The sequence below is a fragment of the Mytilus californianus genome, unplaced genomic scaffold, assembly GCF_021869535.1.
Source record: "Mytilus californianus isolate M0D057914Y unplaced genomic scaffold, xbMytCali1.0.p SCAF_13, whole genome shotgun sequence".
In the NCBI taxonomy this organism is placed as follows: Eukaryota; Metazoa; Mollusca; class Bivalvia; order Mytilida; family Mytilidae; genus Mytilus; species Mytilus californianus.
The window spans coordinates 14,608,029-14,625,747 of record NW_026262615.1 but is presented as its reverse complement, the minus strand read 5'-3'; the positions used below and the strand labels follow the sequence as shown (position 1 = coordinate 14,625,747).

The 17,719-nt window shown below is 33.6% G+C and overlaps 1 protein-coding gene across 1 annotated transcript; it reads right to left on the bottom strand.

Moving 5' to 3' along the window:
* Positions 1-2,860: 2,860 nt before the first annotated feature.
* LOC127723225 (uro-adherence factor A-like) lies at positions 2,861-17,709 on the bottom strand. Its single transcript, XM_052229787.1, has 4 exons — positions 17,615-17,709; positions 12,744-12,808; positions 10,525-10,584; positions 2,861-8,767 (listed from the first exon to the last, which is right to left on the bottom strand). The coding sequence occupies exon 4, from the start codon at positions 8,752-8,754 to the stop codon at positions 3,121-3,123; it is 5,634 nt and encodes a 1,877-aa protein (XP_052085747.1). The 5' UTR covers positions 8,755-8,767; positions 10,525-10,584; positions 12,744-12,808; positions 17,615-17,709; the 3' UTR covers positions 2,861-3,120.
* Positions 17,710-17,719: the final 10 nt, after the last annotated feature.

Below are 17,719 nucleotides of genomic sequence, written 5' to 3'. Positions count from 1 at the left end.
GGGCATAATAAGAAGATGTGGTATGACTGCCAATGAGACAACTCTCCACCAGAGAACAAATGATGAAGTTAACAACTACAGATAACTGTTAAGTCTAACACACATAAGTTTCATGTATGTAAATAATATAGTTAACTTGTAAAAAAAAAATGTATAGGAAAAGATAATTTCAACCTTTTAATTTAATTGACCTTAAAAAACAATTCGGAAATTCATTCTTAGTAAATATTTAGTTAATCTACACAAGTACAAAAGATATGTACATACAATGTTTGTATAGTGTAACTATATACAACAGATCATGATAAAAAAAAATATGTACATCATTTACATGTGAAAAAGATACATTGCACTTATCAAGACCTATTAAACTCAGCGGGTATGTGAGAGTGTCTGTATCCACTGTGTAGCATCACCACCAGATATCATATAGGTACCCCTGAAGCGATGAAAACAAGTGAAACTGCGAGCTACTGCTCACTGATGATGCCCCCACAGCCCAGCCCAAATGTAAGTGTTCGGTAAACAGGAAGTTGTTGAGTGATGAATCTGAAAACGTATCACACAGTATAGCTGATTCATATAAACCCTGAAACAAAATTTCAGAAATCCTTGTAATGCAGTTCCTGAGATAAATGTGACAAAAATTTTCAGCTACTTGGATGTCATGTGTAAAATGATGTAAGTGTTCGGTAAACAGGAAAGTGTTGAGTGATGAATCTGAAAACGCATCACACGGTATAGCTGAAACCAAATTTCAGAAATCCTTATGATGTAGTTCTTGAGAAAGATGCGATGAAAAATATTCATGGGACGGACGGACGGACAGACAGAGGTAAAACAGTATATCCCCACTTTTTTAAAGCAGGGGTATAAAAACAAATGTGGTCAGGTTAGGTCAAATTCTTCCTATTTTCATTATATTTTACGTTTTGCTGACTAGTAAAGTTTTGTGATACATGTACTGATTCCTAATAATGTAGCTACTATTTAGGGCTGATTATGATCCTTAACTGTCTTTCTCTCTCTTCAAATCATCAGAATCAGACCTGGTGGGTACCTGTTCAAAGTAGCATGTAACCAGTTCAAATTGTTAAAACACATTTATCCTTGAAACTATTCATTTGACGTTTTCATGAAACAAAGCTATATCATATTTAAGCTTGAACAACACTGTTTTTTTAAATAAAGTATTGTTTTCAGACCCATTCATGTAAATCAAGCGGATTAATTATACGGTGAATAGAAAAGAATAGTTACTTTTTGCTATCATTGTTTCTTTGCTTTGGGAGTACCTATATCCAGTGGTTATGCTACACAGTGGTATCTTTTCATAAAATGTAGCTGAATATACATGGTGATGACGATACATTTTTATGAAAAGTTTACCATTTATTTATGGAGCGATCAGTCTTAATTTAACATGTATCAAAGTTTACCTTTAAAGTTGTAAAGTTTGAACTATTAAAGAATGATTTTCAGTCATATAAAAAAACATGACAAGTTCAGATCTAACATTAAATAAAACATGGATTTTTACGTGAATCTGAACACCTAACAAAGTCATATTTCAGTAAAATTTTGATGATTTGAATTTATAATTACAGACACGAGTTTCAAGATTTAATGTATTCTTATCCATTAACAGATTGAAAATACATAAACAATTTATATTATAGTTATCTCTATAAGACAAAGATATTGAGAACAATGAATAAATTTCAAATAACACCCCAAAATTTAACAAAACAGACAATTATAAAATGTCAAACAAAATAAAATCATTCAGTTTTCTAGCCTCTTACTTTTGATAACGGTTGTTATTGATTTCAAAATTATACTTTACATTCATATCACATAAAAAAAATCCAAACATTTATAATATAAACATGATAAACATGATAAACATGATAAACATTCCAATCATCATTTAAATTAACACAATTCTTACAGCAGTTTTGATGGGTGATCAAGCCCTGAATACCAATTGCATATAGTTCATTCCCTTTTACCTAAATCTCTTTCTTCAAATCAAATAAACTCCCCCCCCCAAAAAAAACAAAAAAAAAACAAAAAGATTTAAAGGGACATTAGCTACAAGATATCAAATATGATTTTTTTTGTTCAAACATTAATGAAAGTGAAATAGTAAAATAATAGTTTGCTTTTAGCAGCCAGTTTGGTTCAATTTTATCAAAAATAAACTAAGAAACATCGCTGATGAACTATTCACTTGCAAGTTAATAATTCGACCTCTTTGAATCCATATTCATGTGACCTTCAATTCAACCCCTTAGCTACAGATGGGTTATGCATAAACTAGGCGTGTTCAGCTATTTAAAGGAAAAGAATGTCAACATTGAAAGCAAAACAAGAGAAAACCAATCTAAATTTGATTGACTGATTTTATCCACAAAAACTCATTCTGATACAGGTAAAATCAATGATTAACATATTCTTTTAACCTTTAATATGAAATCAAACAGACCTAGAAAAATCCAATTGCTCGTGTTCGCCATGACAGTCAGCAGTCTTCGAAGGTCACCTCTATGGTAAATTAGATTGTGTCTAGACTAAAATACACATGAAATGCTGATACATATTATCGAGTCCATGCATTATAAATTGTTTATTTTTGACTTTTTATAATTTGGATATATATGTTTTAGTACGGTATGTTATAAATAGAATATGGAAATTTGAGTCAAATTGGTGAACATGAATTTGACAGCTAATGCCCCTTTAAAATACTGAATTCAGCCCTATTTTTCAAAATAACTTGAGCTTTCTCTCAATAATGAACATATACATGATATATGTGATGAATTCAATTTAGAATTCACAATGATGTAAGATACTGTTAATTCAGAAATTTTAATAGTATGTTTAAATAAACAACAGACCAGGTATCAGAAAAAATAAAAACTTGCATTTTGAATTTTGATTGCATTATTGTATACACCATTTCCTGAAATCACAATAATTAATCACAAACTTTTGTCCATTGCACAACAATTACAAAAATAAATTGATGCAATAATTTGTGAATTTACTGTATTATATATTTCATTTATGTACATGTTGTATTTCTAAACTAAATAAAGAATCACAAAGAACAAGTTAAGTCTGACAACCTTCGACCTTTGCAGCTGTGTTTTCTATTTTAGATTCTTTCAAGTCCTGTTTTGATTCTTCTCCTGATTTTGATATTTCTTCACCAGACTCTGTATTTGTTTCTTCTTGAACTTTGTTGTCTGTACTGGCTTCTGCCACATCAACTATTTCACTACTAACCTTTTCAGCATCAACTTCATCTGATTTTACCGATTGCACATCTGATTTCACTGATTGCACATCTGATTTTACTGATTCCACATCTGATTTTTCGGATTGCACATCTGATTTTACCGATTCAACATCTGATTTTTCGGATTGCACATCTAATTTCACTGACTGCTCATAAGATTTTACTATTTGCATTTTTTCATCCTCTGAAGACTGCTCGTTTCCTTTCATATCATTTTCTTCATCCTTATTAACAGAGGAATCGACCTCTTCCATATCAGTATATTTCACTTCCTCATTTGCAGTAGATTCAGTTTTCTTATTTTCTTCACTACTTTCCTTTTCTGGTGGTTCCTTTATCTCAGTATTTTTTTCATCTTTCGAAAATGTTTCAATCTCTGATGAGTCACTTTGAAATTTTTCAGACTTTTCACACGACGGTTTTTCATCTATTTTGTTGTTTTCTGTAGATTGTGGATTTTGTGGAGATTCCTCAATAGCATTTTCCTCCATTTTTTCTTTTTCTTTTTCCATCTTAGAATCAGAGTTTTTATTTACATTACTATCTAAGGGAGACAACTCTTCATTGTTATCCTTCAATGAATTTGCATCTTGATCTATTGAATCATCTGTACTCAGACGGGTATATTTGCGAAGTGGAGGACTAAATTTACGAAGGCCTCCTCTGCCTCGCTTCCCTCTTGAGAACTTTGTAGCTCTTGCCTCCTCAAGTGTGGCCATCATTAAAGCCACATTTGCATTCATTTTGGTCCATGTGGGTGATACAACATTTCTCTGTGGTGGTTCATTATTATCCTCATAATCAGAAACACTACGAAGTTCTTCTTCCAAGTCATCTAAATTATCATCAATAGACTTGTTCATAGAATCAGATTGTAGTTTAGACTGTTCAGATGCTTCTGAAGTTGACATCAGAGTCAAATCATCTCCCTTTGTTTCCATAACAACACTTTCTTCACTGATTGCTCGTTTTCTTTTACGTGTTAATATAGCCTCATTATCAGTGGACTCTGATTCCAGGGAGGTGCTTGCAACAGGAGGACCAGAACTAGATCTTGCTCTACTAGCAGGCAGACTTTCAGTGACTGATGATTCAGATTTTTCCGACTTGCTGTTTGCAGATTCACTTGCCTGACCATCCTCTGCAATGCTTTTCCTTACAGATTTTCTCAATGTTCTGGGACCTGTATCAGAAAGTTTTTCTGACTTCTTTTCTGCAATAGTTTTCTTTTTCATTGTAGATTTCTTTTTTCTGTTACGAACATCTGACGCTTCCTTATTCAAGTCTATGATAAATGAAGACAATGGAGACGAGCTGGCAATGAGTTTTTCTGCATGTCGTCTTTTTATATGAGAGTTGCACTCTGACCTGTTAAATCCAGTGTAGGCACAAAGCCTACATTTATACCTCTTCCATCCAAGATGCCGGACTGCATGTCTACGTAGACTAGAAATATCTGTAAGTTCAAGTCCACACTGTAGACATTTGTTATTTTTGTAATCCACCAAATGATTTATTCGGCTAAAATCTAGACATTTTGATTTGTCTGAATCAGTGTCGGCTGAATCAACTACATACATCCTTCCAGCTTTTGACTTTTTGGGTGAGTCTATAATCGTCTTTTTACATTTGACACTCTGTAATGGTTGACCTATTTCTTTGCTGACCCATATTTCCTCTATGATCTTTACTCCTTCCATATCTGAAGCTATCCTTGGTCTGTGGGAGTATACGGTCACATCACTTGATTTAGCTTCATCGCTAGTACCAACATTCTCTTCCTTTACACTTTTGCTTTCTGATGACTTTGTAGATATTTTTTCAGCTTCAACAGTCTTTGTTTTTACTTCTGTAGATGTTTGATTTTTACCAACTGATTTCCGTTTATCAGATTTTTCAGGTGCTTCAATTTTACCTTTCTGACTAGAAGCTGGAGAAGTTTTAACTGTCTTCATCTTTTTATCAGTGACTGGAGACATTTTAACTTCCTCTGTAAGTTTCCCTTTTATGCTTTTCTCCCCATCTTTTGGATTGCATTTTTTATCTGAATTTGGTGGAGTTTGACTTTTGCCTACAGGCCTCTGTTCACTAATATTATCTTTACTTTTATCAGAATTTTTAGATTTTCCCACTTCAACTGAGTCCTGAGATTTAGAATCATCATCATTTTTCTTTGCAGAGATCCTAGTGGAGTACCTCTTTTTTAATTCACCAATTTTCTTGGCTGTCTGTATGCTAGTCTTCATTGACCTTGTAGCATACCTGGCTTTTGCTTTCATTACTTTATGTTTTGTTACTCCTTTTAATTTTCCGTCATTTTTCGACACTTTCACTGTGTTCACACTAGTTCCACGCTTTGTCACACTCTTTGGAGTTTCCAAAGGATCAACAGGTTTTCTATCAGTCCAATTTTTAGTGGACCATTTAGGTTTTACTTTCTGCACTTGGCCTCCTTGCTTTGTGCCATCAACTTCATCCTTTCCTGGACTTTTCTTAGATGGTGCAACTTTACGGGATTGTTTCTCATCTTTAGGTGAATTTTTAGAAATTGGAGAAGATTTTTTGCCATCAGGCTTTTGTGTTGGTGAATTCTTGACATTTTTTCTATTCGACTTTTCACCAGGTTTGCTCTCGGCATCTTTTAAGGAAGATAATTTTAGTAACGTATCTTCTGATGTTTTTGTTTGTAGCAACTCTGAAGATTTATTTGCTGACTGATTTACAGCAAAGTCACTTGGTGATTTGATATTAGCTATGTTTTCATTTGTTGAATCTTGTGAATCCTTTATAGTAGACTGACGAGTGGAAAGACGAGATCCACTTTTTGTATCAGATTCTTTCTCATCTCTCTTTCCTATGACTTTCTCTGTAACCATTTTGCTTCTAGATGAACTTCTTGTACTTTGACATGATCGGACACTATCTACAGACAGTTCTCTAGATGTATCTCTTTGTGTTCTGGTGCTCTTCCTTGATCTAACACTATCAATAGATGAATCCCTTGATTGAGGCTGTTTCCTGTCTGATCTAACACCAGGTTTTTTTATGCCATCAGCTGAACCATCCCTGGATGGCGTGCTCATTGACCTTCTGGTAACTGAACGTGATCGTCCTGTCTCTGAATCAGACAGTTTTTTAACAGACCCCAATTTGTTACTTGGTGTTGCAGTACTTTCTTTTTTCACAGGAGATCCTGTTTTCTCTGTTGTGTTGTCGTCCTCTTTCATCCTGCCTTTTTCTATTGCTTGTAATAGATTACGTCTTGCAAGTTCCAGTTCTGACTTCTGTTCAGGAGATTGTTTAGTAGAAGACTCAGAACCTGATTCAGACATTTTTTCACATGCTTTCCTAGATTTACTTGGTGAATCTTTCTTTGGACTGGACACAACTGCTCTCCTTTTGTCATGGAACCGTGTCCTTTGGGCAGGTGAGTGATAAAACTCAGCTGATCTTCTTGTACTGATGAATCTCTGAGCAGGAACATATGTACGAGACTTTTCCTTCAGTTTTTTCACAAGTTTATTTTTGCTAGCATTTGATTTATTCTCGTTCATTTTTTCTTTCATTTCAGTTCTGTTAGTATCTGTTTCTTGCTCTACCTTTTCCTGCATCTTCTGCTGAAAATCCTTGGAAACAAATTTCCCACCAACCCTTACTCTGTGTACTGATGCCGCTTTTCTTCTGTCCACAAATTTTCCTCCATTATCACTAGCAACCTCTGATGTATTGTCACAAATGTCATCCTCAGAGTCTTTAGTGTCCCTACTTTCAGCCAACTTTTGGACAGTCTTTTTACGACGAGATGCTACTGATTCAGTCAAAGGTGACTGAGAATGTTCTTCTTTCGTAGGGGTCTTTTTTGTTACTTTTTTCTGCGATTGGTCAGCTGCCAAAAAACCACATTGTTTTGCATGCTCTTCATAGTTCTTCTTTTGCCAGAATGATTTATGACAACCCTCACAAGTATTCATTTTCACAATAGTTTTCATAACTTGCTTCCTACGTGCAGTTTTCATGGTACTTTGATTTTTGTCCATGGTGTGTTCAGAATCATCGATTTTACTTAGTTCATTAACTGTATATGCAAGACCCCGTAATTCAGGTCTCATTCGATCAACTTCCTCTTTAGATTTCTTGTGATTCAGCAAAAGGTGACGTGTCAGTCCCCAAAAATAGTCGAATTTTTTTTTGCACATACTACAAGGATATTTTCTCTTTGTGTCTGAATGAATTACATGCATGTGTTGGAGTAGTGTTTTCTTCTGTGTATATTGTAAGTTACAAATGAGGCACTTCAGTTTATCTAGGTCACAGTGACCTAGCTGACTAAGTTCAGACAATTCTGATCCATTTTGTGATTTGACAGGCCTTAAATCATTTGGTGATAAAGATATTTTTAATGTTTGAGATTTATCTGCTGATTTCCCAGTTTTGACGTTATCAGCAAAAGATGATGGATCATTTGACTTTTGTGACAATTTGTCCACAGCCGAGTCTCTTTTCTCAGAAATTTGTGCTTTATCTGACAACTGGGTCAAAACAACTTTTGCTGATTTCATTGGTTCTGTTTTTCCTGATTTCACAGTAGACAAAGTGTTATCTACTTTTTCTTTAAGTCCCTGTACTACAGTGCTATCTGCCTTAGTTTGTGTTTTGTTATTTTTACGTTTTGACTCCAAGACAGGTTTGACCACCGTCGCAACAGATTTATTCTGAACTTCACCAACACCAATACCATCTTTGGCAGTGTTCTTATCTATGATCTTTTTAGGTGATGAATTTGAAGATGTGGCAGATTTTTTCAGACCATCTACAATTTTTGTTAGAGCCTGTTTTCTTGATTTTTTTGCTTTTTCTAAAATATTTGTAGCATTGGATACCACGTCTTTCCCTGATGTAAGCGGTTTCTCAACAACATTAACATTGACTGCATTTTGTGTGTTTTTTATTGCACTGGTTACTACAGTGGAAGAAGATTGAATCATTTTTTGTTTTTCCACATGAGTGGCTGCTTCTGTATAGTGTTTATAAGCCTCGGAGCTACCTTGAAAAGAACCTGTCAGTATCTGTTCTAAGACAGTTTTTTCTCCTTCCTTTGGAATTATTTCCACAGGAACGGACAAGGACGGAGAAACTGGACGTACAATAACAATCTCCTCCTTTTTCTTAGGTTTCTTCTTGGGAGTGTTTTGAAAAAATGACTTATCTCCACAATAAATTCTTTTATGAGCAATGAAGTTAGGTATGGAGCGGAAAAGATTCTTGCAATGTTTACATTCAAATATGAAGTCACATGACTCCCGTAAAAGATGTCGAATTTCTGGAGATCCATAATGTACAGCATTCAGGATCTGGTCAAGTGTATTTCCTCCGGCTTCTATGGAATTACTGATCACTGAGAAATCAATGTTGTCAATGGGATCTTCATCATCACTTATGTCAGACATTTTCACAGATAATCTGGAAAGAAGATAGTAATATTAAATCCACATGTATTCAATTTTCTGGTTTTAATAAGCAATGCTTGGATCTCAGAATATCTAATGGCAGCATTTTGGAAAATTAAACATACACATCTATACATATCATGGTAAACTTGCAATGTCAAAGAATTTTTGACGATGTTCATTTGGTTTTTTTTTTCTCTCTTGCCTCTTTGTATTTGGGATGCTGTATATATCTATAAGAAAATGTCTCATAAAAAAAGTCAAAATACTTTAACATACTTGCCACCCGTTTGGTGCAATAAAGTAGGAGATCTCCACCTCTCTGACTCCACTAAGGGGAAGATTATGTGTCAAAATTTTGTATTTGCATTAAAAGTATTTTAATATTTAATAGACGGTATATGGTTTTTTTTTCGTGTTGTGTTTAATTTTCACTTTGTTCGCACCAGCTAGAGAAACGTGAAAATTTGTCTCCTGTAGATTTCACTACTTACTCCCAGATGTATTGTTGTTTCAAAGTTTCATTCAGTCAAGTCTTTATTGTTGTTCGGTAGACCACAAGAAAGAGTATACTTAATTAAGATCTCTGTTTTTATATAATTAAAATGACTAATTATACATAGAACACCTTTTGACAACACAGCAATCAGTGACAGGTTAAAAATTTAATTAGCGACGATCTATCTATTGATTAGTGTCATTCCCCCAACATTTTGCATATAATGTAAAACTAAAATAAAAATTAATCACATTTACACGGATATTTGTATTTCTGAACTATGCGCATTGGCAGTATTGGCAGGTATGCTTTAATAATTATAGTGGACAAAGCCAGATGTAAACCATGACATCTCAGATAAGGTTTGTCAGAGGATAGCTAGGTGGGAATAAAAATGCCAATTCAATAAATGAAAAATATAATAAATCTCATGTCGCTTTGAAAGTGGGCATGTATTGTTTTTATGTTTGTTGGTTTGTTTGTGCTTTGTACCCATCTATTGAGTTAAGCCATTTGTAACTGATTTTTAAAGTTTGTTCTTATTTTGTTCTGTAACACCACTGTCCCAGGTTAGTGGGAGGGTTGAGTACTCACAAACATTCTTTATGTGCCTGTTAAAAGTCAGTGGTTGTTTATGTTACATGTCTGCCATATTTGTTTTTTGAAAATGGTGTTGTATAAATTAGGCCGTTTGTTTTCTTCTTTGAATTGTTTCACATTTTTTTATTGTCAGGCCTAGTATAGTTTACTCTTCATTATGGGTTTTTCTCATTATTGAAGGCTGTACAGTGACCTATAATTGGTTACATCCATGTCATTTGAACTTTTGTGGATAGTTGTCTCATTGGCAATCATACTTATTCTTATAATGTAGGATTTGAATTGGTGCTCATTTTGTCAGTTATGGGCCTTTTATGGCTGACTATAAGGTATGGGTTTTGTCCATTATTGACTGCCGTACGGACCTGTATGGTGACATATAGAGGCTTACATCCACATCATCTGATCTTTGGGAGATACATGTAGTTGTCTCACTGGCAATCGTAACACATCTCCTTATTTTTATATTGCTTACATGTGAATCAGGAACAGCCCGATGAAAAGCACACATATACCATTTATATGATTGAAACCACATTTAGTGCTATTTAAGGTTAAAGTTGCAAAACACTGTAGATGTCACTGACAGTTTTACACGGCTATTGTGTTGGTAAATACTATAAAAATCATTACAATAATTAGTCGGCAAGTTTTTTAATGTCAATACTCACTGTTCACAACTTCTATTCAACCTTAAACTAAGACCTGTTCATTTCTTCTATTGCACATCCCTGTAGAGAAAATAAAAGTGCTCTGAATTAAACACTTTTTATTCATTTAAATATACTTGCATGAAACAGATATAGCAGTTTATTTATTGCCATTCTGGATAGTCAAACAGGTTGCAGAATATTTACCTTTCGTTTTCACCATGTAATAGTTTGATTTATTTTCTGGTTTTATCAATTAACATTGTTTCAATGACAAACAAATAAAATAAATTGCTTCCACTAGCACAGCTGGATACGACCGCAGAGGTCCAACCCTGAACAGTGGGGGCTTGATACAGGTCTGAATTTGGATTGTAATTAAATATTTGACACATAAAAGGTTTCTGACACAGAATAACTGTAGTCAAAGAACTTAGAATTGGTTATATGATTTGAATTTATATTCAATTTTTTGCTTTTGTGCTATACACTTTGCTGTTGTGAATTGACCCCTCCTCCCCCCACAAAAAAAAATAAAAAATTTACCCCCCCTTTTTTTTGCTTTTGAGCAATGCACTATGCTGTTGTGTATTAACTCCCCCCTCCCACATACACACACACACTTTTTTTTTTGCAAAAAAAATAATATTTGAAGAATTTTTCTTTTTATTTTCTGAAATCTGAAATGAGAAAAAAAATTGACCCTGCCCCCCCGCAACTTCTTTTTATCCCCCCCCCCCTTTTCCACCAAAAAAATTCTTTCCCTCAAGAGTCATAATCTCAATTCAAATTTCCAATGGAGTTTGCAACCATAATTACCCATTTAAATTTACCATAGTGCTAACTTAATCTATTTTATAATAGAATTTAAAATATGGTGTCAAATCTTTCATATGGATTTTTTTGTAAAAAAAAAAGATGCAACATTTGCAGATATTTTTACTGGTCTTCCTTATATAAATATGCATAATTTAAAAGCAGTGTAAGGGAGGTAATCAAAACGTTGTATTTAGATTACCTCCCTTACACTGCTTTTAAATTGTCTTTATTGTTCATTAACCATTACTTTATACATAATTTAAAAGCAGTGTAAGGGAGGTAATTCAAATGATTTATTTGAATTACCTCCCTTACACTGCTTTAAATTATGCTTTGTACTAAAGTATTTGTCCATTAACCAGGACACCGTTGTTTTTCCCCCTTTTTCCCCTAATTCCTAAGTGGTTTGAGCCATAACCCCTCAAAGCAAATCCTAACCATCCCTTTGTGGTATGGAAACTTGTGGTATAACTTCAGAGAGATCCATACACTGTTCCACAAGTTATTGTCTGGAAACTAGAAAAATGCTTATTTTTGGCCCTTAATTCCTTAACTGTTGGTACCATAACCCCCAAAATCAATCCCAACCTTCCTTTTGTGGTATTGAACCTTATGGTTAAATTTCATTGAGATCCATTCACTTAAACTAAAGTTATTGTGTGAAAACCAATGTGTCTTCGTACGACGACGACGACGACGCAAAGGTCATACCAATATACGACATTATTAATAAGTTATGTGTGGTTGATGATAAATCTGTTTTAGTCTCTGCTGTTTTTCATTCATGCTGGATTATATATCTATTTCTGAGCAATTCACATATATATACCATGTATACTTGGTATGACCAATTGTATTACTGAAATATGGAATGTATGCTGAGCACTAGATGTCTATTTTGGGGAGGATTATTATATTATTTGGTTAAATATTGCCTTTTTGATTTTTATCCTACATCTACATGTATTTATATAAGCTACAGTGGAATATCCAGGGGGGTTCTGGGGGATTGAATCCCCCTTTTTTGACGATCTCCCCCCCCCCCTTTATCCTGGGTTGCGAACCTCCTTTTAAAATGGCTGGATCCACCCCTGAGCTATGCATTATATTGAAGAAGGAGACGTTTTTTTGTGCATTAAATATGACTTTTGGTTGTATTTCTTCACAGATACATTCATTATCTTTTTTTAAATCTGATGGCTTTGAAATTACCCCAGTCTTCCAACTGTACAATTAGGAAAGGGCCTTTTGTAGACAACATACATGACATAAGAATTTATCAAACCTATACATTTTAACACTTGACTGAAACTTTTCAGGAACATGCATGTCTTAAAGATACTTAGATAGCTGTTTCATTGAGAGTTGCCCTACAGTTTCTGAACTCCTTTTATTTTGTAATTATACAATTTATATTTTACCTCTCCAGCTCTATTTTCCTTGATGATACCAACTTTCAATATCGGTTCTTATATATACTTTTATTCTGAAATTATAAAAGACAAACATTCATGTTTTATGTTTAATAGACAACTTTCCAGTTATGTCCTTCACCGGAAAAGTTCGTCAATTATCTTGATTATGTGCACCTTTGTGACGTCATTTTGTGAACATATTTGTTCCGCATAATACTTGTTCCCTCTGGAACAAAACTATGGATAATAAAAGTTCTTGGGAACAAACATTACATAATACTATTTCCACCTTCATATGATATTTTCCTGGAACTAAAACGTCATATGGTTTCATAATATTTGTTCCTTTAAAGAAAGAGTGTCATTTGATTTTTTACACCTGATTACATCTTAATTAATGTTCACCACACATGACATTTACCTGTACATGTAGTACATACAAAGAATGGAGTCTGAGGAATACAACAAAAATTGTGCATATTTAAAGGATGGCTCTTATTCTATACAAGGTAAGAATATATATTTTTTTTGCTCCACCATGACTTACTAAACTAAATGGTCCGTTAGTCTGTACCAATGAAGAAAGTTTAGCTTATACATAAGTCAAGCATGAAGTTAGCCACAAATTTCAAATGAAAATGCCTGTACTTTATTATTGGAAATTTACTTCCATACTAGAAACAATTTTGGATATTGTAGTATATATTCCTAGAACTTTGATCATATTATAAATATTTCTAGAACTTTAATTATCTAATAACCATGATAACTATTCCTGAATCATTTATAATATAGCCAATATTCCAATATGCCTGGAACTTTTATAATATAGCAAATATTCCTAGAACTTTTAAATATAACAAATATTCCTGGAACTTTTTATAATATAACAAATTCTCCTGGAACTTTTATTATATAAAACATTGTCCATAATATTTATTCCAAAGAACTTTTAGCATATAACAAAAGTTTTATTGGGAACTTTCCTTATGTAATATTTTATCCTTTGTGAAGGAATTTTCTTATAGCATTGGATAAAATCTTATATAAGGAAAGTTCCCAACAGAACTTTTGTTATATGCTAAAAGTTCTTTGGAACAAATTTTATGGGGGAACTTATATTCTGTCACAATTTACCAGACAGAGGGGATCCCCTATATCCTTGCACTATTAGGGTTAAAGTTGATCAAGGGTCTTCGTGATCGTCATTATGCAGGATAAACAAGAAATAATGTACATGTTTGTTCCGTATGTACTTAATTACAATTCCCTAATGACAGCATTGCTGATTTTCAATTATAAGACTATAATTAGAAGAATAATTCGTGCAATATAGCATCATACTTTTTCAACCTCTAGCTCAACATTGGAAGGAAGTGAAGATGCCCCAAAACGCATGAATGATGTTTACTAAAATCAAAGTTTTTGATGAAAATGCAACGAACTCGAAAGTTGTCTATTAGTTGACCACAGAAATGTTCCAATTGTCACAACCCTGCCTCTCTTCCTGGACAACCGTCTTTGTGGTCTTGTAGTAGTTTGCTTGCCTCTAGTCAGAATGTAGTTGGTTCAAACCCAGCCGGGTCAAACTAAGGTTTTGAAAATTGGTATTTGCTGCTTCTCCGAGAATCATGCAGCATTTAGTATGTTTAGGAGAAAGAGCAGACTGGTCGGCTAGGAGTCATAATAATGTGTCCCAGTAAGGTCTTCCTGTGGACTGTTACAATGTACTTTCTGAACTAGAATAATAATCTGACTTAGCCTGTCGGTCTAGAACAAAGCAGGGTTTATTTTCATATCCCCTTATCATGTTCTCGTCCTGAAAATGCATCTAATTATCACTGGATGTTAACAGCCATCCATCCATTCATCTGTTTTTTCCTAGATAGTGACATCACGGAATGTGACTGCATGTAATCATCATAATTTAGCCTGCCATGAGCAACACGATGAGGGACACTGGAGGAGCAGGAACTGCTTGACCTTCTAGAACACCTGAGTTCAACCCCATTTGTTATTTTTGTTGTTTTATAACTTTGTGTTGCTCAACTTTATGTTTTCAGTGTTGGGTGGACTGATGTCTTTTGCTTATCTAATTTTGTTTGGCAACTGTGGAAACTGAGTTGCTCAATGTTAAGTTTTCTTTGTAGTGTTTTGTGGACCATTGTTTGTCTGCTTGTCTTTTTCTTTTGGCCAGGATCATGATAGTGTTGGTATTTTTTTTTTCTTCAAATTGTGGTATTTGTTTTACCCATTGGTATTTACTCCCCTTTTCATCGCCTTGCCTACTCAATATAAACTGTTTTGTATGGTTTTCATTTACTTTCAAAATGAAATAGACAAAAGTACAAAGTTCATCGTGAATTGGTCAAGTTGGGAGAATTTTTTGACTGCCCATGAAACAACTATCAACCAGAGACCAAATGACGTAGATCTATGTAAGCAACAATACATGTAGGTCACTGTGATAACTATCAATATAAAATGCAGGTGTAAAAATTACTAAATTATTGAAATTCTCAATATTTTGGCAAAACCTGATTTACACAAAATGTTAATATATATTGCATGATTTTTATTGGAGAGGAAAAAAGCCCATATGGTCATGACTGCCAAAAAAAGTCCATTTATCAGTAAAATATGGAGAAAAAAAAATCAAAGTTTTTTATCCAGATAAAAGGTAAAAATAAATATTTCTACAAGTTATTTTATACATCTGTGGAAAAATAATTACAATTATATATACATGTACATGTAGAGAGCATACATGTACATACTTTGTTTTGGGTTACATATTATAAACTATTTCAAATCTAAATAGACACCAGTGACCTGCTTTAAAATATTTAAAAAGTAACTTATAAATCTAAAATTTAATAGAGCCTCCTTTTCAAAAAAAAACTTGTAGTGGTAATTTTAAAAAGTTACTAAAATGATTTAGCATGTAAAGTAACGACCCTGAATGTTTTATGTATGAACTTATTCAAGCAGAAATCGGACCTGGTTTTGAAAGGTTAAAAACCTGCAACAAGTTTATAAAACTTTCGATCCCTAGTCAAGACTGGGGTATAGAAATATGGTCAATTTTGGTCTTCTCAAGACCAACAGTAAAACCCTTGCCAAAGAGGAAAGTCAGTTTGGCTGTGCAGTATGTGTAAATTTGCAGCCATGTTTGGACAGAATAAGGGCTATAAATCTGCTGCCTCATGTAGAGAGAGACCACAATCCCTTGCAACACCTCTTTGAGTAGTCTGTAGGTGACCTGTTGCAAGGATGAATTTCTGTTCCCTATAATCCAATATACCCTCATTTTTCAGTGCCATTCCAAATTTCTTGCCTATCATCCCCCTTGACCTTCTATTGTATTTATTATTTTGTTCTTGTGCTGAATATTCATGAAATATTTGCAAATAGACATTAAATAAACAAACAACAATCAATCAATCCAGTCAAAAAACTTGTAAATATTTGTGATATCTCTTGAAGTTATTGCCTTTTCAGACATGCAAGAATTACAAGTATAGATATAATGACTTTTGTCATCTTCACGTTGAATTCAATTAAACTTTGTTTAGACATAGGACAATTGAGACTGGCCTGAAAGGTATTTGTATTTTATTTTGGTTTGGTTGCTATCTCATTGAGGAGCTAATATATATTTACATAGGTCCAAAGGATACATAGCTCAACATTTTTTTTTGTATTTAAGGTTCATATCAAGTAAAACTTCCACAGACACGTCAGATTACTTATCATATATATAAAGTGAGGGAACAAATGAATAAGGATTTTCTTATTTAAGAACATATTTAGATCAGAACTTCTATATTGGAGAATGCTAATGAGATTTTATGTTGGGAAAACTCTTAATTTTATATTTTTTTTCAATCAATTAAAAACCTTCAGTCAAAAAAAAGCAACCAGTACATCGGTTAAGTATATGTATCAATTATTGAAACTAGACAGTCACATTGGGTGTGTCATGAGAACAGAAGGTGTGAAGCTGTAGCTGATACTTTAGATGGCTTGTCACGGAATAGAAGTTCCTTCATAATTTAAGTTCCAAATGGAATCAATATTCTGGAATATCATTTCCACTGGAATAAATATTACAGTAAATGTTCCTAACGGAAAAAATGGTATAGAATATTTGTTCCAACAGGAACAGATATTATGACATTGTTTATAACAAAGTTTCCAGTGGAACTTCTGTTAGGCGGAACAAATATACGTTGACAGGCTTATATCTGACATCACTTCATTTAAATTTACCACTGTTTACTATACAGTAGTCTGGTGTATCCACACAACTGGGACTTGTGACTATTCTTTGGCAATCTCATAAAACCGATACAGTGGATAATATTTTGTGACCAAATTTACTTTAGTTTAGTTCTACACGGACACAGGGGATTCATTTGTCTATTAGGTTTGATACCAAGAACAACAAAGAATTCTCTTGGAACAGTAAACCATTAAAGTATATATGACTGTATCTATTAGATCAAAAGCACCAAGCTTAAAGTTACACCTACCACTACTGTTTCATGACTGGTTCAGGGTTAAAATAGTTTTGTTGGGTACACATCTGATTCTGACTCAGCAGCTCATTTAAGTTCAACTTTTTGTGAATATTCACAAACAGTATGTTATAAAATATAACAAAATTACTCACTTCATGATTTAGCTAGAAGGACTATTGAGTAGTGTGACAATAAATATGAGACGTGATCATTTTCCTCATGGCATTTTTTCCATGATGTGCCGACACAATTTGGTCACAAAAATAGGATTTGTTTACCATTCAAATTATATTCTGTATTGTTTATATGTAGATAATCTGAAGTAATAATGCACTACAATGCTACTTATCTTACCACAATTTTCATAAAATTCTATGAAATATCAAATATTTTGAATTTTTGGAGCGTACTAGTCTTTCTGAAAATCAGCCTGGTGACTTCTAGGTGGCGCAACGAACT

Excerpts from the sequence above, each read along its gene's own strand:
- LOC127723225 (XM_052229787.1), bottom strand. The coding sequence starts at position 8,754 with ATGTCTGACATAAGTGATGATGAAGATCCCATTGACAACATTGATTTC.